The 27,986-nt window shown below is 35.2% G+C and overlaps 2 protein-coding genes and 1 long non-coding RNA gene across 8 annotated transcripts in view; 1 reads left to right on the forward strand and 2 right to left on the reverse strand.

The window, feature by feature from the left end:
• Positions 1 to 27,986, forward strand: part of LOC135126133 (uncharacterized) — a 29,881-nt gene that overhangs the window by 1,661 nt on the left and 234 nt on the right. The window contains exons 1-3 of one of the 4 annotated variants that reach the window (XM_064051960.1): positions 26,483 to 27,063; positions 27,151 to 27,626; positions 27,687 to 27,983. In XM_064051960.1, the coding sequence (XP_063908030.1) occupies positions 26,558 to 27,063; positions 27,151 to 27,626; positions 27,687 to 27,983 (1,279 nt within the window). In that variant the 5' untranslated portion in view covers positions 26,483 to 26,557. Of the gene's footprint in view, positions 1 to 26,482; positions 27,064 to 27,150; positions 27,984 to 27,986 lie in introns of those variants that run through there. The other 3 variants (XM_064051961.1, XM_064051959.1, XR_010280006.1) reach the window with 3 other exon arrangements.
• LOC135125980 (uncharacterized) lies at positions 370 to 1,906 on the reverse strand. Of its 2 annotated transcripts, XR_010279983.1 has the most exons (3): positions 1,554 to 1,904; positions 1,015 to 1,507; positions 370 to 709 (listed from the first exon to the last, which is right to left on the reverse strand). It is a non-coding gene; the product is annotated as an uncharacterized LOC135125980 (long non-coding RNA). The 2 variants fall into 2 exon arrangements; XR_010279982.1 differs by having other exon boundaries at positions 1,015 to 1,906.
• Positions 2,268 to 4,201, reverse strand: LOC135125981 (uncharacterized). Of its 2 annotated transcripts, XM_064051769.1 has the most exons (4): positions 3,345 to 4,201; positions 2,782 to 3,257; positions 2,424 to 2,721; positions 2,268 to 2,375 (listed from the first exon to the last, which is right to left on the reverse strand). In XM_064051769.1, the coding sequence occupies exons 1-4, from the start codon at positions 3,848 to 3,850 to the stop codon at positions 2,354 to 2,356; spliced, it is 1,302 nt and encodes a 433-aa protein (XP_063907839.1). In that variant the 5' UTR covers positions 3,851 to 4,201; the 3' UTR covers positions 2,268 to 2,353. The 2 variants fall into 2 exon arrangements, with proteins under 2 accessions (XP_063907839.1, XP_063907838.1); XM_064051768.1 differs by having other exon boundaries at positions 2,424 to 3,257.

Consider the following 27,986-nt stretch of genomic DNA (forward strand, 5'->3'; position numbering starts at 1 on the left):
ACCTAATGTGAACCAATATCACAGAACTAATATATCATCCAAAAATTGTGATTATGATTGTTTGTTGTGATGAAAATACGAAATCAACTGTCATATTTTGGGGATTTTCACGATCTAAAGGCTACACCACAGTATATCATACAGTAAAGACAGCTCGTCAAATATTGGAACAACGTGTCCTTACCCAACCGTTTTGATTAGGCGGGATTTTTGAAACGAAGTGGAATATTGGTTGCCTAAATTACAAATAGAGCTCGTCCGTAAAACAATGTAAAAGGAACTGATACAAACATCGAATGACCTGAAACCAATTTTTGGAGTGTGGTATGAAGACTACGAAAAAATACCATTTTGAACAATAAAAAAGAATTGTGCTTATATTTATTTTATTCATAAATAAAAGTCTATCACTTTACCGAGTTAATTTCAACATAAACATATCAACTACCTATTTTGTCAATGCCTTCAATTTTCGCCAAGTGTGAACCGTTTGAAGAGTCAGAAAGTGAACGCTGTTGTTTTCATCTTCCATGGGAACATGGGAAAAGTATTTTGATGTTTTTGGTTGAATTTTTGTTGTTAGTTAAATTAGTGAAGTGATTCTGAGAACCTCTTCATAGTAACATGGACTACAGTGGTAGACCACCTCGTGATTGCAGGCACAATGAAAAAATCTGCTTCAGGGGCTTCTTTAAATTTCCCTTGGAATCTGTAAGATAAGAAATATAAAGAAGTATATTATTCTATAATCAATAAAAAACTATTTGGTATGCAATTTTTACAGCACAGTGAAAATTCCAATAGTTGTAATGATTTAGGATCTATTTTACTAGCAATTGAATCTAAAGAAAGTAACCAGTGTCAAATTATTAATAGAGTTTTAAGCTGAACAACTTTTGCACATAAATCTGTGGAAGTAAATACGACAGACTACAGACATCTGGACATGGGGAAACAAAATTCTTTAAGTTATGTCTGTGGAAACTTAATGAAGAAATGCTTGATGAAATATACCTGTGAAACATGTAGTTATTTTGCCGTTGCATGTAATGTCATCATATATGATAAACTTCTCTGTCACTTCAACGCCTTTGATGATGACCCACCATTTTGGTAATCCTAAAGCTGGCCATTCACGTTCCACCGTCCCAGTACGATTGTAGTGGATGCAACTGTTGTACAATTCTGTTAAAAAGCGATCGTGATGACAACATGTCCGACAAAATGACGAAAATGTACTTTTATAGCTGCTCTCATGGTTTGAATAACATACACTGTCGAGTCATGTCCACACATGATCAAATTTCCATCCAATTCAAAACGATTGTACTGCTGCAGACAGACTTGTTCACCGACCGTCCACATCCAACCGATTTGCTTGATCTCATACACAGACATTCAAAAACACTTCAATTTGTTCATATCCAACACAATTGTTCTACGGCGTTGAAACGTGAGTGGCGGGCTTAAGATGCTACATGAAGCATTCACCTTTTATGTTGCAGCCCTAGAAAAACGATTTGCTTCACTATTTTCTACCAACTCAATTTTACCTTCATGTGGCCGATATATAAAAGCATTCCTCGTAACTGTGTCCAGACCAGCATACGGCACCCCTGTGCCTTGTGTACAGTTTCCACAAGATTATTTATTCTATTTATTTGTTCGAACGCGCATTTTCTATTCAGTAAAAATAATAAATCACAGTTACAATATTAAATGCCAAACACCTAAAATGTCAAATTTGACGCACAATGTTGACATGGTGGTAAATTTTATTTAGTAACAAGGTTTGCCACTACAGTTTCAAGCCAAAATTCAAGGTCATGTCCTTACCCAACGGTCGATTATTGTTGTTCTGGTCCGTTACGTGTATTTCTTATGGAGCTTTCAAAAGCTGTCCTTACTGTATGATATTCTGTGGCTACACTAAAAGGAGCCGGGGACGTGCTAGGGGATTTTACAATTTTTAGTTATTTACCTAAAAGTCAAGTGGCTATACTGCAAATATTGAAGAGTTTGACGTTTTGGTACTTTTGATGTTCGTCTCGAAATATTTTCAGTATGAAAACTTACCATAAATCATTAGTTCATTATTTGCTAACAATTAAGGTTTTAAATTTTAGAAATAACAAGCTGGTGCTCATATTCTATTCGTAAATAAAAACTTTATTTTACTCATTTAATTTAGAAGACTAAATATATTAACAGAATCATAAACAAATTACTAAATTACATTTTATACGAAATCTATAATAATTTGAACGACAAATTTAATGTTAAACAATATCTCTTAACATAATTTCTTCTTTTCACCATTTGTCAATATTTTCTCCATTTCTTCATTTATGAATCACTTCTGTTCGCCTACATTCCTAAAAGGATATATTCAATTTTGAAAAAAGTGCTTTATGCTTTTTTACGTTTTTTTTGTAGGGAAGTACTCCTGCTTTTCCATTTTTCGCTTAGTGGTTGTTGTGTTACTTTTTTCATCTGCTTTTCTCATAATCCCTTGTATGTCCTTCCAAAAACTGACAAAAGTTTCATCGTTTAAGTTGTGTATCCAGTTTGTTAAATGTTTTTCTGTAACTATTCTCCAATTTGGTTCAGTCACTTCATCCACTTCCTCTTGCGTCATTTTTTCTTTTAAAAATTGGGAAATTTCTTCTTGATGATGGATCCTAATTTGCGAGTTTTGTCCCAGAACTTCAGCAGCTTCATCTAGAACAGAATTAGTACCCTTCCGCTCCTCATACATACATACCAAGTGCACATGCTTACACATGGAATTTTTTATCATGTATTCTGGGCAATCACACTGATATCGATGGATACATATTTTGCACACTCTGCAAAATAATGTTTTACATTCACTCTCACATATTTGTTTTAAATTAACATTATAAAAATTGTCATTTTTTGAAGACTTAACTTGGAATCCTCCTAGCTGTTTTTCAATTACTTCTATTTTGTTTTTTATTCTGTGAGCTTCCTTGTGTGCTTTAATGATAATTCTGTCCTGGTAATTGTTAGCGTTAGGCCTTTCAATACTTAAAATCCTCTGCCACATTTTTATGTCCACCAAGTCTTCAATTGTGTCTAGTAATTTTTCTATTGTTACTCTTGTTCTCCTTTTTAACTGATTAGTCTTCAATAAATTATTAAGACTCTCTATAGCCATATTGGTATTGATTCCAGCATTTTTTCTATAGCAATGGGCCCACATTCGAATCCTGTCTTCATCCTGAAAATAATACCTAAAACAAAGTATGTTTTGGTCAATATAAAACTATTATTATTTATAATATTATGATAATTACTTATATTTACAAAACTAAAAGTACCTTAAAAGATAATTTGCAAAATCCAGCTCATTTGCTTCTTGCAGCTTGTTCAGATATGCATCCTTCAGTTCAATAAATTTTTTCTCATTAGTCTCATTTAAAATTCTTTTCATTTCTTGCTTCATTTGTTTTCTCATTGTAACATCATGGATTTTTTTTCCTTGGATATTCCAGTTCTTTACAATGTGCCATGAACACAAAAGTCTTTGTGGTTTGTTTGTCATCACTTTAATCCATGCATTGTAATACTTGGGATCGTCATCACTCATAAAATATTCAGGTTTAATATCCTGCTGCATTTTTATCCTAAGAGCACCTAAAAACACTTCTTGTACTTGTTGGTCTAAACGATTTGATAAAAAGAAAGCAACTGGGAATCTTGCATTTCTATCATCTTTAATCAGCATAATTGTTAAGTCCAGTCCTTTTTTGTTTGTCCCATGTGTACCATCCATGCAAACAATCGTCGTGAAATTTCGAAGTTTGTCTTCCATTGCAGAGTTCATAAAGGCTAAAGCAAAATCTTCTTTCTTGAGAATATCATGAGTCTCTCCTATGATAAAACCATCACCAACATAAATAATACCACCACCACCACCACCACCACCAAGAATATAGAAATCAGTGGCGGCTCCTCAGAGGAGGCAGGGGAGGCTGAGCCTCCTCTATTTTTTGGAGCTGAGCTTCCTCTAATTTTTTTCGATGAAAGAATTTATATTTTTGTAGACATTTGTTATTTTTCAGAATATTTTCTTGGATTTCATTTACTTTCATCATATATCAGGTTAAAATGTCGGAAAAATTTATATTGGCGCTCTCACAATCATAATTCACATTCACACCACTCCCCGTTTGGTTTCAGCGGCAGAGGCTTGCTAGCCGCTAGCCTCCGAACGACGATGCATCTGAATAATGAGACCGTGAGCTTGACGCATCGTCAGTGTGTATTGTATTGGCCATTGATTACATTGGCTAAAACGTTGATCGGACTGCCGCTCCAAGCCGCTAGCCTCCGGCTAGTTCATCTCTTTTCAGATCAAGTCGTACAGATAACTTTATCTCTTTCTTATTAGTTGGAGCAATCGGGTGTAAGTAGGAAAAACATTGAGGTGGTTTCGCGAGCTCCCTGTTCAGTGGTGGTGGTGTTTAGGCTTTACGTAGGTAAGGGTATAAAAGGGAAGACCAACACCATCACTCCCATTAATGGTATTGACAGTTACAATTAGAAACAAAACAGAGCATTTCATGAAAATAATTATAATAAAACTAAATAGTTAACGGCTTCGGTTTTAAGAAACAAATTATACTGTTGGAATTGTGTATTATTTATAAGTGATAAATCTTCCGCTTGGGGTAAAACAGGCTATAATAATTTACAAAATTTGTCACGAGCTATAGAAAGGCATGAAAAATCACAGGAACACATATTTTCTTCGATTAAATTAGAAATGCTTGGTAAGCTAAACTTTGCCAATAATTTAGATTCGGCTCATAAAAGGGAGAACTATTACGAGAAAGTTGGTGAAAATTTACAATTTTGAAAAGACTAATCGATGCAATATAATTTATCTGTCAACGCAAGAGTGTTCTTTTCGTGGGCAAGACGAAAAAAATATTCAGATAATAAAAGATATAAAAAGTAGTGCTTTTCAAATTTGAGCCTCCTCTGAAGAAAAGTTCACGAGCCGCCGCTGATAGAAATAGTTACTTCCCAACAAAGCGAAAAAATATCATTTTTGTACAAAAATATATTATTAAACAGTACAATAAATGTTGGACAACATAACATGTATCATGTGAATAATAAAAAAATTGGTCGAAGGTTATTTTCACAGAACTTCCCTCGCTTCAGAAGGGTAAATAACACGCCCTCAATCCCTGCGCCTCGAGGATGTAAATTCCAAGCGGGCACGGTCTGAACAAATGCGGACAATATGAAATATATTTAAAGCAAATAATCAGTTGGAAACAATGTGTTCTTAATTCCTAGTACTTGTTTAACTTTAACAGTGTTGTTTATGTTTATGCTTTGAACGAATTTGACCATTAGCACGTCATATCATATCAGCGCCGGCATTGAAGTACGTAACGGTGGCATTAAATGCATGCATATGTATTAAAAGAAACTGATATTTGATTGATTTTGTCTCTTCAACACAGAAGAGAGGACCAATTAATTAAGTAAACATACTCGGTTTTTTGCCCAAAATGTATACCTAGATAATAGCAAGAACAAAATAAATTGACTGATTCATTTTTTTTTCAGTCACCGGGTATAAGGTAATGTAAAACTGAGAAATCGAATAATCGAACAATAAAAAAATCGAAACATCGAAATCTCGATTAATGGAGAAATTGAAATATTTAAAAACCGAAAAATTGAAAAAACAAAACTTTCAATCGACCAAAAATTCGAAAAGATCAAAAATTGAAACATTACACATCGCAAAACTGAAGAAATAAAAAATTGAACAAAAATGGAAAAACCGTAAGAAATAAAAAAAAATAAAAAACCCAGACGAAAAACTGCAATTGAAGAATTTCAAATAACATCTAAAATCGTAAAATTGAAAACGTATTTTTTTTTAATTATTATTATTTCATATTTAAAACGAAATCTAGAAAAATCGCAACTCAAAAATTGGAAAAATCGGAAAATTGAAAAGCGGGATTTAGTTGGGCTGCACTCAAGGACTACAGAAAAGTCCCGTCAAAATAACCTTCGACAATTTTTTTTCATTGAATGTTAACAAAAAACTGCATCATTTTATTTAGTAAACAGCTGCTTAAAGGTCAAAGTCTGTTTCATAAAGCATAAATAATTAGGTCAACGGCATCTGTTTATGTATGTCCTTATATCTGTGGTATAATCAGTAAAACAGCTATTTGGTAATTATTCTTGCACTCCTGAATAATTCATGTTTCTATTTTTTATTATTCTTTTAACTAGTTCACCATAATTTTGAATACTAATGCGTGACGGAATAGCACGCTTTTGTAATGTTAATTGTTTCAAACTAAATAGCATTACTTTTTTTCTTTAATTGGTCGGATAAGAAAAATTCACAACTTTTACTAATTACTAAAAGTTTGATGACAAGAAAGACAAATTGTAGATCATTTAAAAAGAACTTCTTGTAAGTTATATAAATAGAAAGAAGATCAAAATAGGTGTCACGTCGCAGTCTATATTTAGATTACAAATAGTAGTCTCCAAACTTCACACAAAAAGTACCAAGCATGCGCAGTACAGCAATCCATAGTGTTTACTTCTGTTATATGTATTTTCGAACAAGAGGACCAACTGTGACGGATCAAAATAAAATTTAGCTGAAATAAATCTAGCAAGCTCCACCTAACCTAAAAATGTAAACATACAAACGTGGCAACAACACTATTACTAACTGAATTTTGTAAAGCATGGCCAACTCTAATTCCCTTTTTTCACACACGCATCTCCCGCTTTGTAATTTTGTTTTCAATAAACATGACCCGATTCATCTTGCTTGTTAAAAATAATTAAAAACTAACAAGCTCCCTTTCAAAGAGAATATTAAATGAGTAAACATAAATGTTGCATACACAGCATTTGAACTGATTGCGTGTCGCGCATGCGCACCGAGGGGGAGAATTCAAAAAGTGGGTCCTGTTTTGTTTATTTATGAGAGCGGAGTTCCTGTTGGAATTACCGGGAGGGGGCGAGGGCCAGACGAAAAAGGGGCGATATGGGCGAATGACGGGGTATTGTGGGAGCAGGGACGATAAGAATGATTGTTTTTCAACAATGGATGACAACCCCACAATGCGTATTGTTAACAAGTGAAAAGCGGGGGTGTCAAACACCAATGTCAAATTTTCGCTACGGGTGCCAATCGCACGGCGAAAAAGTTTTGTAAACATTGTTATTTACATTCTCATTACAAAAATATCCACCGGCTCGGGTTTTTCTTTACATCAAAACGACTTCAATTTGTCGGTTTTAAATCATAATATACTGGGTGGCAGTTTTTAAAAGCTATATACACAGTGAAACAGCCAGCTATTTAAACAAGTTTCAAGGTCGCATCTGTCACACCCCCGACAGTGTGAAATAAAAGCGGTAAATTTAAAAGCACGTTTGTTATAAACAAAAAAAACAACTTGTCAAATTTATTGCCGACTTATGTGAACTGCAGAATTTTCTCAACACACGAAAACGCAAATTCTGAAATCAAATGTTGGTACATAAAGTGAAACTTGGAAAAGAGGAAACTCAACCACATAACTTGAACAAACAAAAAACGCTGACAACCTCGACCGGTCATTGAATACCTGGCCAGAATTTTTTGCTGGAATACAACTGGTCGCCGGTACCGGTTAACTTCAAATTTTAAAATTTAATAGCGGAAATAAAGTTTAACGACGGTTTTAAGTTTACGTCTACGTGTAACAATTTTCCCCTAGATTACTTATTGTTTCAACATAAGTACATTTTTTCTAAAAGGTAATTCAAACTACAGTTTAGAAAATAATGGTATTTACTTTATCACAAAATGTAAATAATTTATACAAAAAATACATATAGGTAGCTCTTTTGCTAAATAAGCACAACTAACTAAACGAAATAAACATTTCAAGTTTCAACACAACCAAACCTCAGAACGACGCCGAAAATTTAACAAAAGAGCTAATACATATCAATTGCACAAGCCACTAAATCAACTAATCAGTCTATAGAAATCATTACAAAATAGAGAATCTTAAAAGCAGACACTGGGTTCCTCGAAACATTTTCCACTTAGAAATAAACGAGACAGATTCGAAAAAATCACAAAACGCAAAAATATTTTGTCTCTAAACTAACACGCAACTGTAGAAAAAAAGCGAAATTGTAATATACAACAAGAACTAAAAACCATATTGTTACAATATAGACTCTTCGTATGTACACGTGTTCACAGAACACACTATTTACTCTGATTAATAGTATTATTATTATTATTATTACTCATTTGTGGTTTATTGGCACCTTGGGTACCATTGACCGCGTTTTGAGGCCTCGGTATGTTCCGCACAGGCCCTAACGTCAGCATCGTGGTGGCGCCCAGCGCCGCCACATTGCCCGGATTCCGCCCATTTATAATGGGCAGAGCGAACATGCCGTCTGGTCCCGACGTCGGTAAAGGAATATAGTTAAAAATGCCCATGGAACTGAGTTTCTGGAAGATCCCTGGTTGCTTGAGATTGATCAAAGGCACGCCGATTTCACACATGCCGCTGTTCGTTTTGTGGTAGTTTTGCCGGTGCTTGCTCAGACCCATCGCGTTGGGGTACTCCGCTGGACAGAGGTCGCACTTGAAGGGCAGACCTTGTCTCTGGGGGGGCTTCTGCTGGGAGTTTGCCGTTTTCATATGCTGGGAGACTGGGGAAGTGTCGTCGGTTAAATCGACGGTGGGAAGATGAGGTTCTTGGCCGGAGTTCGCAGCCTGGAAAATCGCATAACCTTATACATTGCTAACCCTGGAGCACGGCTGTAGAATAGATATGTTGAGTATCTTTCATTCATTCACGTTCCGGTAGGTGGAATTAGTAATTTACACAACTAGTTCGGGATAGCCTGCTTCCCGCATGAACGCTTGTTTGCGGCACGACCGAAGGGAGTGCCGCATTTGCGTGAATGCGGGAAGCAGGCTCACGAACGTGTTGTGTACAATATTTTTTGCAACGAATAAACCTTTAAACTGAAGAAATTAACTGTGAGCTATTTATAAACAATGGCGCCGTCAACACATCACAATGTTGACACTACGCGAGTATTTTAAGGTTACCATGGCAACGGGAAGTTAAAATGCACGTGTGCGGGAAGTTCCACTCCCGCACCCTGGTGAATGCACGAAAGCCATCAAAAAAGATGAGTGCAAAAAATTTCTTTCCGTACCAGTTGGCCATGACGCGCGTTTTCAAATGGGTCCCTCTTACGGTACGGTAGAGGCATTAATTTTTGCCACATCAAAAGGACACGATTCTACCGACATAAATGACAACTTTGACATTTAATCAAAGCATTTAATAATAATTTTTATGTTAAACGTTCAATCTTTTGGAAGCGTCTTTGACCATTGTTTACACTAGCTACTATGCGACTTCTCTGAAACCGTTTTTGCAGAACCCTCATACAACGCCCCTGCCCTGATCGCGTTCCTACTCTTCAAATGTTATGAGAAATTAGTGTTGGGCATAATCGACATATTTTACTAATCGAATGAATCGAAATAATCGTTTAAAATAATCGAATAATCACTCGAAAATTCGATTATTGTCCAGTGCGCATGCGTGGCTTGACGAAATCTGAATCGAACATTCAATTACGATTTATTTATTGATTGAAAATAGTTTCATTGTCAGTGGTCCGCATTCTTTTCCCTTAATTAATATTTAGAGACGTTCGTTATTTTTTTTTCTCTGATATATGCTTTTATCGTATTCTTTTCTCACTCACTGTAATCAAAATTTTAGAAACCGATTGGCTTAACAAAAGGGAAATCATACGGCCCAAAATGTTTGTAAATTCTTATATTATGTAGTTATTTATATTCAGTCACACTTGTAACACACTACCACCAACCTAACAAATGAAATTTACTAATGATTTCGATTATTTTCTACGGTTAGTTGCCTGAATCCGAATGTTCGAAATCTCGAATCGTAATCGGTTCGTGTACTCGTGCGCAATCGAAACGAAAAACGAAACGAATAATCGAATAAACGAATGATTTCTAAACGATAATCGAATGATCGATTATTCGGGTATAATCGAGATATCTCGATTATATCATTCGTAATCGCCCAACACTATGAGAAATGTTTGTACAACATTTGAAGGTTAGGTAGGAACGTGATCAGGGGTGTTGTATGAGGTTTTTGTGGGGGCGGATTCGGCAAAATCGCGGTGGCTAATGTAATCAATTACCGAAAAGTTCTTAACCAGTACATTGTCAACTTGTTTTTCGAAGGAATCTGTGTTTATCTGGTCATCGCACATGCTTGTTTAATGATTGTTTACATGAAACAATAGTGCCAGAAATATCGAACAAACCTGCGGTTGCCGAGGTTTGTTATGTATAAATGTACGTTCCTCTCTGAGTTGGCGATCTCGTTAAACCAATAGTCTAAGAGCCAGTGGCCGGCTACCTGTATGTAATTGACCAGACCTCGAATTTTGTACAGAGAGTCTCCTCGATCCAACATACAAGGGGTGGGGACTTACTAAGCCCAGCGCGGCTGGCGCAGCTGGATCTCAGGTACGCCAGGTATCAAAAAATGACTAATTTTAAATGCATTTGACCACGTCTGCCATTTGGAAATTTTAAAATATATGTTTATTTTTATTAAAAAGTAACCATGGCAGACCATTATCACGCGTCTAACATCGTGGCAGACAATTCTGAAAGTGCCAAAAAATATAAAATTTTCAAACTAATTTTGACCAAGTCTGCCATTAACATATTTTGTTTATTGTAGTCTTAGAATATTATATTTATCACGGCAGACGTTTTTATTGAGTATACACTTCAGCAGATAACAAAATCTTAACTACTACCCGAGCAGATATATAAAAATGACGCATTATATCTTACATTTATTTCATCTGCTTTGTGATTAAATTTATTCATCTATTGTTGTTTTTAAAAATTGATATTTCTGTAGGAATTCACATATCGTATCCGATAACTCCTGTACCTCTAGCTTTATGTCATTTAGATGATAGTATTTGTAAAACAGTCAAATCCGTACTTTCTAAATGTCTGGAACCAAATATTGGTCAGGAACCACCTCACAATACAGATGCATTTTTAATTGATGGGTTTTTCATTCTTCATTCTATGAAAGAAGTACCAACAACATTAGAAAATATTTCCAAAAAATGTTTGCAGATAACAAAATATCTAGCACGAAGAATCGACGTAATTTTTGCATCCATCTATAAAAGACAATGAAAGAAGTCTACGACATGAAGCATCGTTAATTGACTTCACAATTTCTGGGCCTGACCAGGTACGACCATCAGATTTTACAAAAGACGAAATTTAAAGAACTTGTCATTGATTTCTTTATTAAACATTGGTGTAGTGATGAACTGGTATGTATCATTTGTCGGTAATCAACTGATACATTTGAACTTTCGAAACTGTCATTCTTATCGAACTGTTAATGATATTATACAATCAAATATCAATTTTTAAAAACAACAATAAATTTAATTTCAAGCAGATGAAATAAATGTAAGATATAATGCGTCATTTTTATATATCTGTTCGGGTAATAGTTAAAATTTTGTTATCTGCTGAAGTATATAGGTACTCAATTAAAACGTCTGCCGTGATAAATATACTATTTTAAGACTACAATCAACAAAATATATTAATGACAGACTTGGTCAAAATTAGTTTGAAAATTTTATATTTTTTGGCACTTTCAGAATTGTCTGCCACGATGTTAGACGCGTGATAATGGTCTGCCATGGTTACTTTTTAATAAAAATAAACATATATTTTAAAATTTCCAAATGGCAGACGTGGTCAAATGCATTTAAAATTAGTCATTTTTTGATACCTGGCGTACCTGAGGTCCAGCTGCGCCAGCCGCGCTGGGCTTAGTAAGTCCCCACCCCTTGTATGTTGGATCGAGGAGACTCTCTGTACAAAATTCGAGGTCTGGTCAATTACATACAGGTAGCCGGCCACTGGCTCTTAGACTACAATTTAAACAGTAATTTCTATCATAATACATCAACTAGAAGTAGAATGACAGTTTTGGCAGCCTGTCAGTTGTCAATTTGCCATTGCAGTAGTGGAAAATTTCATTCATAAAGATGTTAGTGTGTAATCGTAATTCACAGATGGCGAAACGATCTAAAGCGCGCCAAAGCCGCCTAGGACACCCAAATTTTATTCCACCAAATTTCCCTTAGTGTACCAACCTTATATTCTACAGCCGTGCCCTGGAGTAACTCGAGCCTACAGCGGCGGCGCCTCTTCGGCGTCGAACACACCGGCTGCACCCCTGTGGCACCAGGCTCGTCCAGGAGGACACCATCACCGCCATCATCACCGCCATCATCACCGCCACCACCTTCACCACCATCTACACCATCTTCGCCACCACTGCCAGCATGTTCGCCACCGCTGACACCACTGCCACCCTGACCAGATCCGGGGACCACTTCAGGGAGTGGAGGATTGTCAAGAACAAGAGCCTCCAACTTCTTAAAGTGGTGCCTTGTAAAAAGACGGATCTGGTCAAGGTCACGTGGTGTTACAGAGCGTTTTATGTGGAGCCTATAGCATTTTAATGTGGTAAATTTGTAATTCATAATTAAAATCAATATACCTGGCGAACTCCCTGACCAGACCTGAAGGTAGTCCCCTGGCACGCTGAAATTCCTGGGGACAAGTCTTAATGAACTGCACCAAGCGATCACGACGGGTTTCCAGGACTTGTCCACGTTTGGAATACTTTAACATAAAATATTTCATGTATTTATGTGATTATTAAATAGATTGAAATTGTAACCATTGTTTTTGATCAAAGAAGAAGGCAAGATGCCAAAGCACACAACTTCACACTTCAAGGCAAAGACTGAACCCACTGAACCACAGACTACGACTGAACCACAGAACTTCAATATAAGAAATGATACCTAATTACCTACGTTGTTAAGGGTCCCCAGTCGTCGCCCGCAAAATCGGTTTCAGTGAGAAGAATTATTTTTTGTAACTATGCAACCCAAAGTACGGATGCACGGCAGGTAGCGACCCAAGAGAGGAGAGATTATGGTCACTTTAGGGAGTCCGTCATAAAATGCAAATCGGTAAACAACACCAGACAAGCTTATTTATTTTAAAATGAAGGGTACAGGGAAATAACCCATCGAAATCCATTTCTATCTATTTTGAAAGAAATTGAGTTGGAAGTTTAAAATGCTGCGGAAAATAGATTGAGAAACCCACAAGGTTCAGTCTAACACAACTTTTTATTTTCTTTATAATGTTTTAAAAATACATAAAATAAACTGTTTATGTTCAAATATAACAGCAAGAAAAATTGGTGGAAAGTTGTTTCGACAGAACTTCCCTCGCACGTAAAATACAATGAAACATATCCAGCATTTTCGAGTTAAATTTTTACTTTAGGTACACAATTTTGTGATGAAATCATCAACATTTTGCAAGGACACGTAAATCAATGTGGATTAGACTAAAAATAACAGTATTCCAAAAATTTATTAATTTTTTTGAGCCACCTAGGTATATAAGCAAATCTAAAAAAATATGAATGCAATGATAAATTACAAGTAAAAGCTCATCATATTTTGCACATTTTTAGTAGAATTTATTCAGCAAAATTTTGAGATGATGTTATCAATTTTTTAGTAGCATAATCCTGAACTTGTGGTTTATAAATACATTATTGAGATTTTTCGACTTTTCGGTTTTTCGATTTTTCAACTTTTGATGTTTCAATTTTTCAGTATTTTAATTTTTGACATTTTCAATTTTCCCATTCTTCAAATTTTTGGATTTCTCCATTTTTTTATTTTTCGATTTCTCAATTGTCCGATCTTTCACTGATACGATTTCGCAATTTTTCAACTTTTCGATATTTTAATTTTTCAATTTTTAAAATTCTAGATTTTTCGATTTCTCCAGTTTTCAGTTCTTCTATGCATATTTCAGTTTTTCAATTTTCGGAATTCATTATATTTCTGATTTTCCATTTTTTTTTTAATTTTTCGATTTTCCAGTTTTTCGATGTTTCGATTTTTCAATTATACGATTGTTCAATTTCTCGATTTCTAAATTTTAGATTTTCCGATTTTAATTTTTTTTTATTTTTTCATGTTTGGACTATTTATTATTGCTAAAAATAAAAGTAAAAAATAACTACAAAAATCGTGACTAAAAATATGTACCTAAAAATTAATAGAAAATAGAACACATTGCTGCTAAAACATAAAAATTAACTGTACTTTCCCAAAAAAAACTATTGCTTGATTACTGTTCCACTAGTATTGCTAATTTAGGACGTTAGTATCAAACGCAGTGAAAGTATTAATTCTTAGTTAAACAAAAAAATAGTTGAGTGTCAAAGTCGAGTGAAACATGTGAGACGTGTGTAAACAAAAGCATCTAAATAATAACTATTTCCCGCAGAATTTCTGGAGGCTTATAGAGTCGACATTGGCCTGAGCGCGCTCAGGTCTGTGGATCATACAAGTTCTCGGGCGATGATGTATCTAATAACGAGGCAATTGAAATACCTGATATGTCACAGCGCAAAAAGTATTTCTCAAAGAACTTTCAAACCTTGATGTCTTTTTAATCGAACAAAACACAATTGGCGAACGCAATAATCCAGAATGGTGCGCAGAAAAGTCCTTTAGACTAGCCGAACGTTATTTTGGTAAAATTTACAAAATGAGAGAACAAGTAACACGGCTAATCCTACTGTACTGTGAAAAACATTTTACATCCCTGCAAATCTAGTTCAGCATGTATTCGCCCAAAATCTTTGCATAGAAAATGAAACAAGGGCAACTGAAGCATTTTGCAGTAAGACCAAACTGACAATAAGACAATGCGGTTTGTACATTTTTACCGGCATCGCCAGAGGGCTTAATAAACAAAAACGCTATCTTAGAAATATATAAAATGTCCAATTTAAATAATGCTTAATTCAACGAGATGATAAATTTTGGGAAAATAATATGATAGAGCGAAATAGATAGAGAGAAAAATTTTATTTTATGCCTTACTTCCGGAGAGAGTAGATTCTCGTTATTAAACAAATCAACCCATTAGACAAATTGGAAAGAAAAGATTGTACAATTAACATTTTTTATTTGCATTCGCGTCATGTGTAGTTCATATAAATCTTTTCCCCTTCTAGTATAAACACACACAGGAATAAATAGTAATATTGGAATAGGTTTACTGGAGATATCACGTAAAAAACGTGCCTATAATACTCTACCTCATAGGAGGTGCGGAAAAGAGTATCAAAAAATTAAATTTAAATAAATATGATTGTTCAGGTAAATAAGTGGTTAGTGAAGTGATGAGAATCTAAATCTTGTCAGTTTTGTGTATTGATTTATATATAGAATGACAGATTAGTAAAAAATACTGGAATAATTTTTTGTAAGAAAATGTTTTAGTAGAATGTATAAAATTATAAAAATTTGCATACTTTTAATTCAAATTATGTTAGCAATGAAAGAAGTCGACTTGTAAAAGAGTTTCAACAATGTTCGTAAGCTAAAAGTATTTATAGTGAACCAAGAGTTATAAGGTTATATGGCCATCATAAAATCATCCCATTGTGTCGAAGTTAAGTTGTTTACAATAGAAAAGGTTTTAGGGTCGTAAATAACGTGTCCACTGCAGCTCGACCGGCTCTTGTGGTTTCGTTCAGGGGCGGCTTTCACTAAATATGAAAATCTACCACTCCACTATTTATTTACTACCTGCAGCCGCTGAGGGTTCCGAAATAACCACTCGCTTTGAAAGCCGGCCCTGTTAAATATGAGCAAGAAATGTTTAGAAGATGATTTATTGCCAACCGGTAAGCTTAGTGCGAACCACACAAAGGGGGTATTTATTTGCGGTCAACTACTTTTATGATGGCCATATAAATTTTACCAAAATAACGTTCGGCTAGTCTAAAGGACTTTTCTGCGCACCATTCTGGATTATTGCGTTCGCCAATTGTGTTTTGTTCGATTAAAAAGACATCAAGGTTTGAAAGTTTTTTGAGAAATACTTTTTGCGCTGTGACATATCAGGTATTTCAATTGCCTCGTTATTAGATACATCATCGCCCGAGAACTTGTATGATCCACAGACCTGAGCGCGCTCAGGCCAATGTCGACTCTATAAGCCTCCAGAAATTCTGCGGGAAATAGTTATTATTTAGATGCTTTTGTTTACACACGTCTCACATGTTTCACTCGACTTTGACACTCAACTATTTTTTTGTTTAACTAAGAATTAATACTTTCACTGCGTTTGATACTAACGTCCTAAATTAGCAATACTAGTGGAACAGTAATCAAGCAATAGTTTTTTTTGGGAAAGTACAGTTAATTTTTATGTTTTAGCAGCAATGTGTTCTATTTTCTATTAATTTTTAGGTACATATTTTTAGTCACGATTTTTGTAGTTATTTTTTACTTTTATTTTTAGCAATAATAAATAGTCCAAACATGAAAAAATAAAAAAAAATTAAAATCGGAAAATCTAAAATTTAGAAATCGAGAAATTGAACAATCGTATAATTGAAAAATCGAAACATCGAAAAACTGGAAAATCGAAAAATTAAAAAAAAAATGGAAAATCAGAAATATAATGAATTCCGAAAATTGAAAAACTGAAATATGCATAGAAGAACTGAAAACTGGAGAAATCGAAAAATCTAGAATTTTAAAAATTGAAAAATTAAAATATCGAAAAGTTGAAAAATTGCGAAATCGTATCAGTGAAAGATCGGACAATTGAGAAATCGAAAAATAAAAAAATGGAGAAATCCAAAAATTTGAAGAATGGGAAAATTGAAAATGTCAAAAATTAAAATACTGAAAAATTGAAACATCAAAAGTTGAAAAATCGAAAAACCGAAAAGTCGAAAAATCTCAATAATGTATTTATAAACCACAAGTTCAGGATTATGCTACTAAAAAATTGATAACATCATCTCAAAATTTTGCTGAATAAATTCTACTAAAAATGTGCAAAATATGATGAGCTTTTACTTGTAATTTATCATTGCATTCATATTTTTTTAGATTTGCTTATATACCTAGGTGGCTCAAAAAAATTAATAAATTTTTGGAATACTGTTATTTTTAGTCTAATCCACATTGATTTACGTGTCCTTGCAAAATGTTGATGATTTCATCACAAAATTGTGTACCTAAAGTAAAAATTTAACTCGAAAATGCTGGATATGTTTCATTGTATTTTACGTGCGAGGGAAGTTCTGTCGAAACAACTTTCCACCAATTTTTCTTGCTGTTATATTTGAACATAAACAGTTTATTTTATGTATTTTTAAAACATTATAAAGAAAATAAAAAGTTGTGTTAGACTGAACCTTGTGGGTTTCTCAATCTATTTTCCGCAGCATTTTAAACTTCCAACTCAATTTCTTTCAAAATAGATAGAAATGGATTTCGATGGGTTATTTCCCTGTACCCTTCATTTTAAAATAAATAAGCTTGTCTGGTGTTGTTTACCGATTTGCATTTTATGACGGACTCCCTAAAGTGACCATAATCTCTCCTCTCTTGGGTCGCTACCTGCCGTGCATCCGTACTTTGGGTTGCATAGTTACAAAAAATAATTCTTCTCACTGAAACCGATTTTGCGGGCGACGACTGGGGACCCTTAACAACGTAGGTAATTAGGTATCATTTCTTATATTGAAGTTCTGTGGTTCAGTCGTAGTCTGTGGTTCAGTGGGTTCAGTCTTTGCCTTGAAGTGTGAAGTTGTGTGCTTTGGCATCTTGCCTTCTTCTTTGATCAAAAACAATGGTTACAATTTCAATCTATTTAATAATCACATAAATACATGAAATATTTTATGTTAAAGTATTCCAAACGTGGACAAGTCCTGGAAACCCGTCGTGATCGCTTGGTGCAGTTCATTAAGACTTGTCCCCAGGAATTTCAGCGTGCCAGGGGACTACCTTCAGGTCTGGTCAGGGAGTTCGCCAGGTATATTGATTTTAATTATGAATTACAAATTTACCACATTAAAATGCTATAGGCTCCACATAAAACGCTCTGTAACACCACGTGACCTTGACCAGATCCGTCTTTTTACAAGGCACCACTTTAAGAAGTTGGAGGCTCTTGTTCTTGACAATCCTCCACTCCCTGAAGTGGTCCCCGGATCTGGTCAGGGTGGCAGTGGTGTCAGCGGTGGCGAACATGCTGGCAGTGGTGGCGAAGATGGTGTAGATGGTGGTGAAGGTGGTGGCGGTGATGATGGCGGTGATGATGGCGGTGATGGTGTCCTCCTGGACGAGCCTGGTGCCACAGGGGTGCAGCCGGTGTGTTCGACGCCGAAGAGGCGCCGCCGCTGTAGGCTCGAGTTACTCCAGGGCACGGCTGTAGAATATAAGGTTGGTACACTAAGGGAAATTTGGTGGAATAAAATTTGGGTGTCCTAGGCGGCTTTGGCGCGCTTTAGATCGTTTCGCCATCTGTGAATTACGATTACACACTAACATCTTTATGAATGAAATTTTCCACTACTGCAATGGCAAATTGACAACTGACAGGCTGCCAAAACTGTCATTCTACTTCTAGTTGATGTATTATGATAGAAATTACTGTTTAAATTGTAGTCTAAGAGCCAGTGGCCGGCTACCTGTATGTAATTGACCAGACCTCGAATTTTGTACAGAGAGTCTCCTCGATCCAACATACAAGGGGTGGGGACTTACTAAGCCCAGCGCGGCTGGCGCAGCTGGACCTCAGGTACGCCAGGTATCAAAAAATGACTAATTTTAAATGCATTTGACCACGTCTGCCATTTGGAAATTTTAAAATATATGTTTATTTTTATTAAAAAGTAACCATGGCAGACCATTATCACGCGTCTAACATCGTGGCAGACAATTCTGAAAGTGCCAAAAAATATAAAATTTTCAAACTAATTTTGACCAAGTCTGTCATTAATATATTTTGTTGATTGTAGTCTTAAAATAGTATATTTATCACGGCAGACGTTTTAATTGAGTACCTATATACTTCAGCAGATAACAAAATTTTAACTATTACCCGAACAGATATATAAAAATGACGCATTATATCTTACATTTATTTCATCTGCTTGAAATTAAATTTATTGTTGTTTTTAAAAATTGATATTTGATTGTATAATATCATTAACAGTTCGATAAGAATGACAGTTTCGAAAGTTCAAATGTATCAGTTGATTACCGACAAATGATACATACCAGTTCATCACTACACCAATGTTTAATAAAGAAATCAATGACAAGTTCTTTAAATTTCGTCTTTTGTAAAATCTGATGGTCGTACCTGGTCAGGCCCAGAAATTGTGAAGTCAATTAACGATGCTTCATGTCGTAGACTTCTTTCATTGTCTTTTATAGATGGATGCAAAAATTACGTCGATTCTTCGTGCTAGATATTTTGTTATCTGCAAACATTTTTTGGAAATATTTTCTAATGTTGTTGGTACTTCTTTCATAGAATGAAGAATGAAAAACCCATCAATTAAAAATGCATCTGTATTGTGAGGTGGTTCCTGACCAATATTTGGTTCCAGACATTTAGAAAGTACGGATTTGACTGTTTTACAAATACTATCATCTAAATGACATAAAGCTAGAGGTACAGGAGTTATCGGATACGATATGTGAATTCCTACAGAAATATCAATTTTTAAAAACAACAATAGATGAATAAATTTAATCACAAAGCAGATGAAATAAATGTAAGATATAATGCGTCATTTTTATATATCTGCTCGGGTAGTAGTTAAGATTTTGTTATCTGCTGAAGTGTATACTCAATAAAAACGTCTGCCGTGATAAATATAATATTCTAAGACTACAATAAACAAAATATGTTAATGGCAGACTTGGTCAAAATTAGTTTGAAAATTTTATATTTTTTGGCACTTTCAGAATTGTCTGCCACGATGTTAGACGCGTGATAATGGTCTGCCATGGTTACTTTTTAATAAAAATAAACATATATTTTAAAATTTCCAAATGGCAGACGTGGTCAAATGCATTTAAAATTAGTCATTTTTTGATACCTGGCGTACCTGAGATCCAGCTGCGCCAGCCGCGCTGGGCTTAGTAAGTCCCCACCCCTTGTATGTTGGATCGAGGAGACTCTCTGTACAAAATTCGAGGTCTGGTCAATTACATACAGGTAGCCGGCCACTGGCTCTTAGACTATTGGTTTAACGAGATCGCCAACTCAGAGAGGAACGTACATTTATACATAACAAACCTCGGCAACCGCAGGTTTGTTCGATATTTCTGGCACTATTGTTTCATGTAAACAATCATTAAACAAGCATGTGCGATGACCAGATAAACACAGATTCCTTCGAAAAACAAGTTGACAATGTACTGGTTAAGAACTTTTCGGTAATTGATTACATTAGCCACCGCGATTTTGCCGAATCCGCCCCCACAAAAACCTCATACAACACCCCTGATCACGTTCCTACCTAACCTTCAAATGTTGTACAAACATTTCTCATAGTGTTGGGCGATTACGAATGATATAATCGAGATATCTCGATTATACCCGAATAATCGATCATTCGATTATCGTTTAGAAATCATTCGTTTATTCGATTATTCGTTTCGTTTTTCGTTTCGATTGCGCACGAGTACACGAACCGATTACGATTCGAGATTTCGAACATTCGGATTCAGGCAACTAACCGTAGAAAATAATCGAAATCATTAGTAAATTTCATTTGTTAGGTTGGTGGTAGTGTGTTACAAGTGTGACTGAATATAAATAACTACATAATATAAGAATTTACAAACATTTTGGGCCGTATGATTTCCCTTTTGTTAAGCCAATCGGTTTCTAAAATTTTGATTACAGTGAGTGAGAAAAGAATACGATAAAAGCATATATCAGAGAAAAAAAAATAACGAACGTCTCTAAATATTAATTAAGGGAAAAGAATGCGGACCACTGACAATGAAACTATTTTCAATCAATAAATAAATCGTAATTGAATGTTCGATTCAGATTTCGTCAAGCCACGCATGCGCACTGGACAATAATCGAATTTTCGAGTGATTATTCGATTATTTTAAACGATTATTTCGATTCATTCGATTAGTAAAATATGTCGATTATGCCCAACACTAATTTCTCATAACATTTGAAGAGTAGGAACGCGATCAGGGCAGGGGCGTTGTATGAGGGTTCTGCAAAAACGGTTTCAGAGAAGTCGCATAGTAGCTAGTGTAAACAATGGTCAAAGACGCTTCCAAAAGATTGAACGTTTAACATAAAAATTATTATTAAATGCTTTGATTAAATGTCAAAGTTGTCATTTATGTCGGTAGAATCGTGTCCTTTTGATGTGGCAAAAATTAATGCCTCTACCGTACCGTAAGAGGGACCCATTTGAAAACGCGCGTCATGGCCAACTGGTACGGAAAGAAATTTTTTGCACTCATCTTTTTTGATGGCTTTCGTGCATTCACCAGGGTGCGGGAGTGGAACTTCCCGCACACGTGCATTTTAACTTCCCGTTGCCATGGTAACCTTAAAATACTCGCGTAGTGTCAACATTGTGATGTGTTGACGGCGCCATTGTTTATAAATAGCTCACAGTTAATTTCTTCAGTTTAAAGGTTTATTCGTTGCAAAAAATATTGTACACAACACGTTCGTGAGCCTGCTTCCCGCATTCACGCAAATGCGGCACTCCCTTCGGTCGTGCCGCAAACAAGCGTTCATGCGGGAAGCAGGCTATCCCGAACTAGTTGTGTAAATTACTAATTCCACCTACCGGAACGTGAATGAATGAAAGATACTCAACATATCTATTCTACAGCCGTGCTCCAGGGTTAGCAATGTATAAGGTTATGCGATTTTCCAGGCTGCGAACTCCGGCCAAGAACCTCATCTTCCCACCGTCGATTTAACCGACGACACTTCCCCAGTCTCCCAGCATATGAAAACGGCAAACTCCCAGCAGAAGCCCCCCCAGAGACAAGGTCTGCCCTTCAAGTGCGACCTCTGTCCAGCGGAGTACCCCAACGCGATGGGTCTGAGCAAGCACCGGCAAAACTACCACAAAACGAACAGCGGCATGTGTGAAATCGGCGTGCCTTTGATCAATCTCAAGCAACCAGGGATCTTCCAGAAACTCAGTTCCATGGGCATTTTTAACTATATTCCTTTACCGACGTCGGGACCAGACGGCATGTTCGCTCTGCCCATTATAAATGGGCGGAATCCGGGCAATGTGGCGGCGCTGGGCGCCACCACGATGCTGACGTTAGGGCCTGTGCGGAACATACCGAGGCCTCAAAACGCGGTCAATGGTACCCAAGGTGCCAATAAACCACAAATGAGTAATAATAATAATAATAATACTATTAATCAGAGTAAATAGTGTGTTCTGTGAACACGTGTACATACGAAGAGTCTATATTGTAACAATATGGTTTTTAGTTCTTGTTGTATATTACAATTTCGCTTTTTTTCTACAGTTGCGTGTTAGTTTAGAGACAAAATATTTTTGCGTTTTGTGATTTTTTCGAATCTGTCTCGTTTATTTCTAAGTGGAAAATGTTTCGAGGAACCCAGTGTCTGCTTTTAAGATTCTCTATTTTGTAATGATTTCTATAGACTGATTAGTTGATTTAGTGGCTTGTGCAATTGATATGTATTAGCTCTTTTGTTAAATTTTCGGCGTCGTTCTGAGGTTTGGTTGTGTTGAAACTTGAAATGTTTATTTCGTTTAGTTAGTTGTGCTTATTTAGCAAAAGAGCTACCTATATGTATTTTTTGTATAAATTATTTACATTTTGTGATAAAGTAAATACCATTATTTTCTAAACTGTAGTTTGAATTACCTTTTAGAAAAAATGTACTTATGTTGAAACAATAAGTAATCTAGGGGAAAATTGTTACACGTAGACGTAAACTTAAAACCGTCGTTAAACTTTATTTCCGCTATTAAATTTTAAAATTTGAAGTTAACCGGTACCGGCGACCAGTTGTATTCCAGCAAAAAATTCTGGCCAGGTATTCAATGACCGGTCGAGGTTGTCAGCGTTTTTTGTTTGTTCAAGTTATGTGGTTGAGTTTCCTCTTTTCCAAGTTTCACTTTATGTACCAACATTTGATTTCAGAATTTGCGTTTTCGTGTGTTGAGAAAATTCTGCAGTTCACATAAGTCGGCAATAAATTTGACAAGTTGTTTTTTTGTTTATAACAAACGTGCTTTTAAATTTACCGCTTTTATTTCACACTGTCAGGGGTGTGACAGATGCGACCTTGAAACTTGTTTAAATAGCTGGCTGTTTCACTGTGTATATAGCTTTTAAAAACTGCCACCCAGTATATTATGATTTAAAACCGACAAATTGAAGTCGTTTTGACGTAAAGAAAAACCCGAGACGGTGGATATTTTTGTAATGAGAATGTAAATAACAATGTTTACAAAACTTTTTCGCCGTGCGATTGGCACCCCTAGCGAAAATTTGACATTGGTGTTGACACCCCCGCTTTTCACTTGTTAACAATACGCATTGTGGGGTTGTCATCCATTGTTGAAAAACAATCATTCTTATCGTCCCTGCTCCCACAATACCCCGTCATTCGCCCATATCGCCCCTTTTTCGTCTGGCCCTCGCCCCCTCCCGGTAATTCCAGCAGGAACTCCGCTCTCATAAATAAACAAAACAGGACCCACTTTTTGAATTCTCCCCCTCGGTGCGCATGCGCGACACGCAATCAGTTCAAATGCTGTGTATGCAACATTTATGTTTACTCATTTAATATTCTCTTTGAAAGGGAGCTTGTTAGTTTTTAATTATTTTTAACAAGCAAGATGAATCGGGTCATGTTTATTGAAAACAAAATTACAAAGCGGGAGATGCGTGTGTGAAAAAAGGGAATTAGAGTTGGCCATGCTTTACAAAATTCAGTTGGTAATAGTGTTTTTGCCACGTTTGTATGTTTACATTTTTAGGTTAGGTGGAGCTTGCTAGATTTATTTCAGCTAAATTTTATTTTGATCCGTCACAGTTGGTCCTCTTGTTCGAAAATACAGTAGACGCCGCTTAATATGATCACGGTTAATGTTATCAACCGCTTAGTGTGATCAAAATGGCTTGGAACGGGCCCACGCAATACCAATGCATTACAGTTTTTCCGTTTATTGTGATCAATATTTCGCTTATTGTGATCAATCTCGCAATTCTTCTACAAGCGGGAATTGCTTTTTAGGAGAAGCGAGACGACTGAAACTAGTATTGTGTTTTAATGAACATTCATTGCTCGCAAAAGGTACATTCGCTTATAGTACTCACTTTATAGACCCACAATCAGTGACAGACTTTAGTAATCAGTGCGTTTTCGTCTTTTGAATGAACGATTTTTTTTTGTTTTAAATTTAAGTAGTACTTATGTAAAACTGAGCACGTCAAAACGACGAGATCTCGGCTTATCAGAGGAAAAAAAATCTCAGCCTTTTCTTAACAAATTTCTAGAATAACCAAAGGAAATCAAGAGTTCCTTTCTCAGAATGATAACCATAATTAAAAATAAATTCTAATGTTTATGTACCTTCATCTACCAGCATAATGAACACTGTCTTGTTCATGATTTTGCTTTGTTTCAAGTTTTAGTGTCTCTGATGGTGGTTTTCGCTTATTGTTATCAGTCAGTTAGTGTGATCAGTTTGTCCAAGTCCCAAAGTGATCACATTAAGCGGCGTCCACTGTATAACAGAAGTAAACACTATGGATTGCTGTACTGCGCATGCTTGGTACTTTTTGTGTGAAGTTTGGAGACTACTATTTGTAATCTAAATATAGACTGCGACGTGACACCTATTTTGATCTTCTTTCTATTTATATAACTTACAAGAAGTTCTTTTTAAATGATCTACAATTTGTCTTTCTTGTCATCAAACTTTTAGTAATTAGTAAAAGTTGTGAATTTTTCTTATCCGACCAATTAAAGAAAAAAAGTAATGCTATTTAGTTTGAAACAATTAACATTACAAAAGCGTGCTATTCCGTCACGCATTAGTATTCAAAATTATGGTGAACTAGTTAAAAGAATAATAAAAAATAGAAACATGAATTATTCAGGAGTGCAAGAATAATTACCAAATAGCTGTTTTACTGATTATACCACAGATATAAGGACATACATAAACAGATGCCGTTGACCTAATTATTTATGCTTTATGAAACAGACTTTGACCTTTAAGCAGCTGTTTACTAAATAAAATGATGCAGTTTTTTGTTAACATTCAATGAAAAAAAATTGTCGAAGGTTATTTTGACGGGACTTTTCTGTAGTCCTTGAGTGCAGCCCAACTAAATCCCGCTTTTCAATTTTCCGATTTTTCCAATTTTTGAGTTGCGATTTTTCTAGATTTCGTTTTAAATATGAAATAATAATAATTAAAAAAAAATACGTTTTCAATTTTACGATTTTAGATGTTATTTGAAATTCTTCAATTGCAGTTTTTCGTCTGGGTTTTTTATTTTTTTTTTATTTCTTACGGTTTTTCCATTTTTGTTCAATTTTTTATTTCTTCAGTTTTGCGATGTGTAATGTTTCAATTTTTGATCTTTTCGAATTTTTGGTCGATTGAAAGTTTTGTTTTTTCAATTTTTCGGTTTTTAAATATTTCAATTTCTCCATTAATCGAGATTTCGATGTTTCGATTTTTTTATTGTTCGATTATTCGATTTCTCAGTTTTACATTACCTTATACCCGGTGACTGAAAAAAAAAAATGAATCAGTCAATTTATTTTGTTCTTGCTATTATCTAGGTATACATTTTGGGCAAAAAACCGAGTATGTTTACTTAATTAATTGGTCCTCTCTTCTGTGTTGAAGAGACAAAATCAATCAAATATCAGTTTCTTTTAATACATATGCATGCATTTAATGCCACCGTTACGTACTTCAATGCCGGCGCTGATATGATATGACGTGCTAATGGTCAAATTCGTTCAAAGCATAAACATAAACAACACTGTTAAAGTTAAACAAGTACTAGGAATTAAGAACACATTGTTTCCAACTGATTATTTGCTTTAAATATATTTCATATTGTCCGCATTTGTTCAGACCGTGCCCGCTTGGAATTTACATCCTCGAGGCGCAGGGATTGAGGGCGTGTTATTTACCCTTCTGAAGCGAGGGAAGTTCTGTGAAAATAACCTTCGACCAATTTTTTTATTATTCACATGATACATGTTATGTTGTCCAACATTTATTGTACTGTTTAATAATATATTTTTGTACAAAAATGATATTTTTTCGCTTTGTTGGGAAGTAACTATTTCTATATTCTTGGTGGTGGTGGTGGTGGTGGTGGTGGTATTATTTATGTTGGTGATGGTTTTATCATAGGAGAGACTCATGATATTCTCAAGAAAGAAGATTTTGCTTTAGCCTTTATGAACTCTGCAATGGAAGACAAACTTCGAAATTTCACGACGATTGTTTGCATGGATGGTACACATGGGACAAACAAAAAAGGACTGGACTTAACAATTATGCTGATTAAAGATGATAGAAATGCAAGATTCCCAGTTGCTTTCTTTTTATCAAATCGTTTAGACCAACAAGTACAAGAAGTGTTTTTAGGTGCTCTTAGGATAAAAATGCAGCAGGATATTAAACCTGAATATTTTATGAGTGATGACGATCCCAAGTATTACAATGCATGGATTAAAGTGATGACAAACAAACCACAAAGACTTTTGTGTTCATGGCACATTGTAAAGAACTGGAATATCCAAGGAAAAAAAATCCATGATGTTACAATGAGAAAACAAATGAAGCAAGAAATGAAAAGAATTTTAAATGAGACTAATGAGAAAAAATTTATTGAACTGAAGGATGCATATCTGAACAAGCTGCAAGAAGCAAATGAGCTGGATTTTGCAAATTATCTTTTAAGGTACTTTTAGTTTTGTAAATATAAGTAATTATCATAATATTATAAATAATAATAGTTTTATATTGACCAAAACATACTTTGTTTTAGGTATTATTTTCAGGATGAAGACAGGATTCGAATGTGGGCCCATTGCTATAGAAAAAATGCTGGAATCAATACCAATATGGCTATAGAGAGTCTTAATAATTTATTGAAGACTAATCAGTTAAAAAGGAGAACAAGAGTAACAATAGAAAAATTACTAGACACAATTGAAGACTTGGTGGACATAAAAATGTGGCAGAGGATTTTAAGTATTGAAAGGCCTAACGCTAACAATTACCAGGACAGAATTATCATTAAAGCACACAAGGAAGCTCACAGAATAAAAAACAAAATAGAAGTAATTGAAAAACAGCTAGGAGGATTCCAAGTTAAGTCTTCAAAAAATGACAATTTTTATAATGTTAATTTAAAACAAATATGTGAGAGTGAATGTAAAACATTATTTTGCAGAGTGTGCAAAATATGTATCCATCGATATCAGTGTGATTGCCCAGAATACATGATAAAAAATTCCATGTGTAAGCATGTGCACTTGGTATGTATGTATGAGGAGCGGAAGGGTACTAATTCTGTTCTAGATGAAGCTGCTGAAGTTCTGGGACAAAACTCGCAAATTAGGATCCATCATCAAGAAGAAATTTCCCAATTTTTAAAAGAAAAAATGACGCAAGAGGAAGTGGATGAAGTGACTGAACCAAATTGGAGAATAGTTACAGAAAAACATTTAACAAACTGGATACACAACTTAAACGATGAAACTTTTGTCAGTTTTTGGAAGGACATACAAGGGATTATGAGAAAAGCAGATGAAAAAAGTAACACAACAACCACTAAGCGAAAAATGGAAAAGCAGGAGTACTTCCCTACAAAAAAACGTA

The sequence above is a fragment of the Zophobas morio genome, unplaced genomic scaffold (genome assembly GCF_036711695.1).
Source record: "Zophobas morio isolate AGI-343-1 ecotype UQ-CSIRO unplaced genomic scaffold, CSIRO_AGI_Zmor_V1 ptg000010l, whole genome shotgun sequence".
In the NCBI taxonomy this organism is placed as follows: Eukaryota; Metazoa; Arthropoda; class Insecta; order Coleoptera; family Tenebrionidae; genus Zophobas; species Zophobas morio.

Coding starts and splice junctions, on each gene's coding strand:
- LOC135125981 (XM_064051768.1), bottom strand. CDS start 3,850: ATGAACTCTGCAATGGAAGACAAACTTCGAAATTTCACGACGATTGTT. Junction 3,258..3,344: donor TTTGCAAATTATCTTTTAAG/GTACTTTTAGTT, acceptor ACTTTGTTTTAG/GTATTATTTTCAGGATGAAG. Junction 2,376..2,423: donor TACTTCCCTACAAAAAAAAC/GTAAAAAAGCAT, acceptor ATATCCTTTTAG/GAATGTAGGCGAACAGAAGT.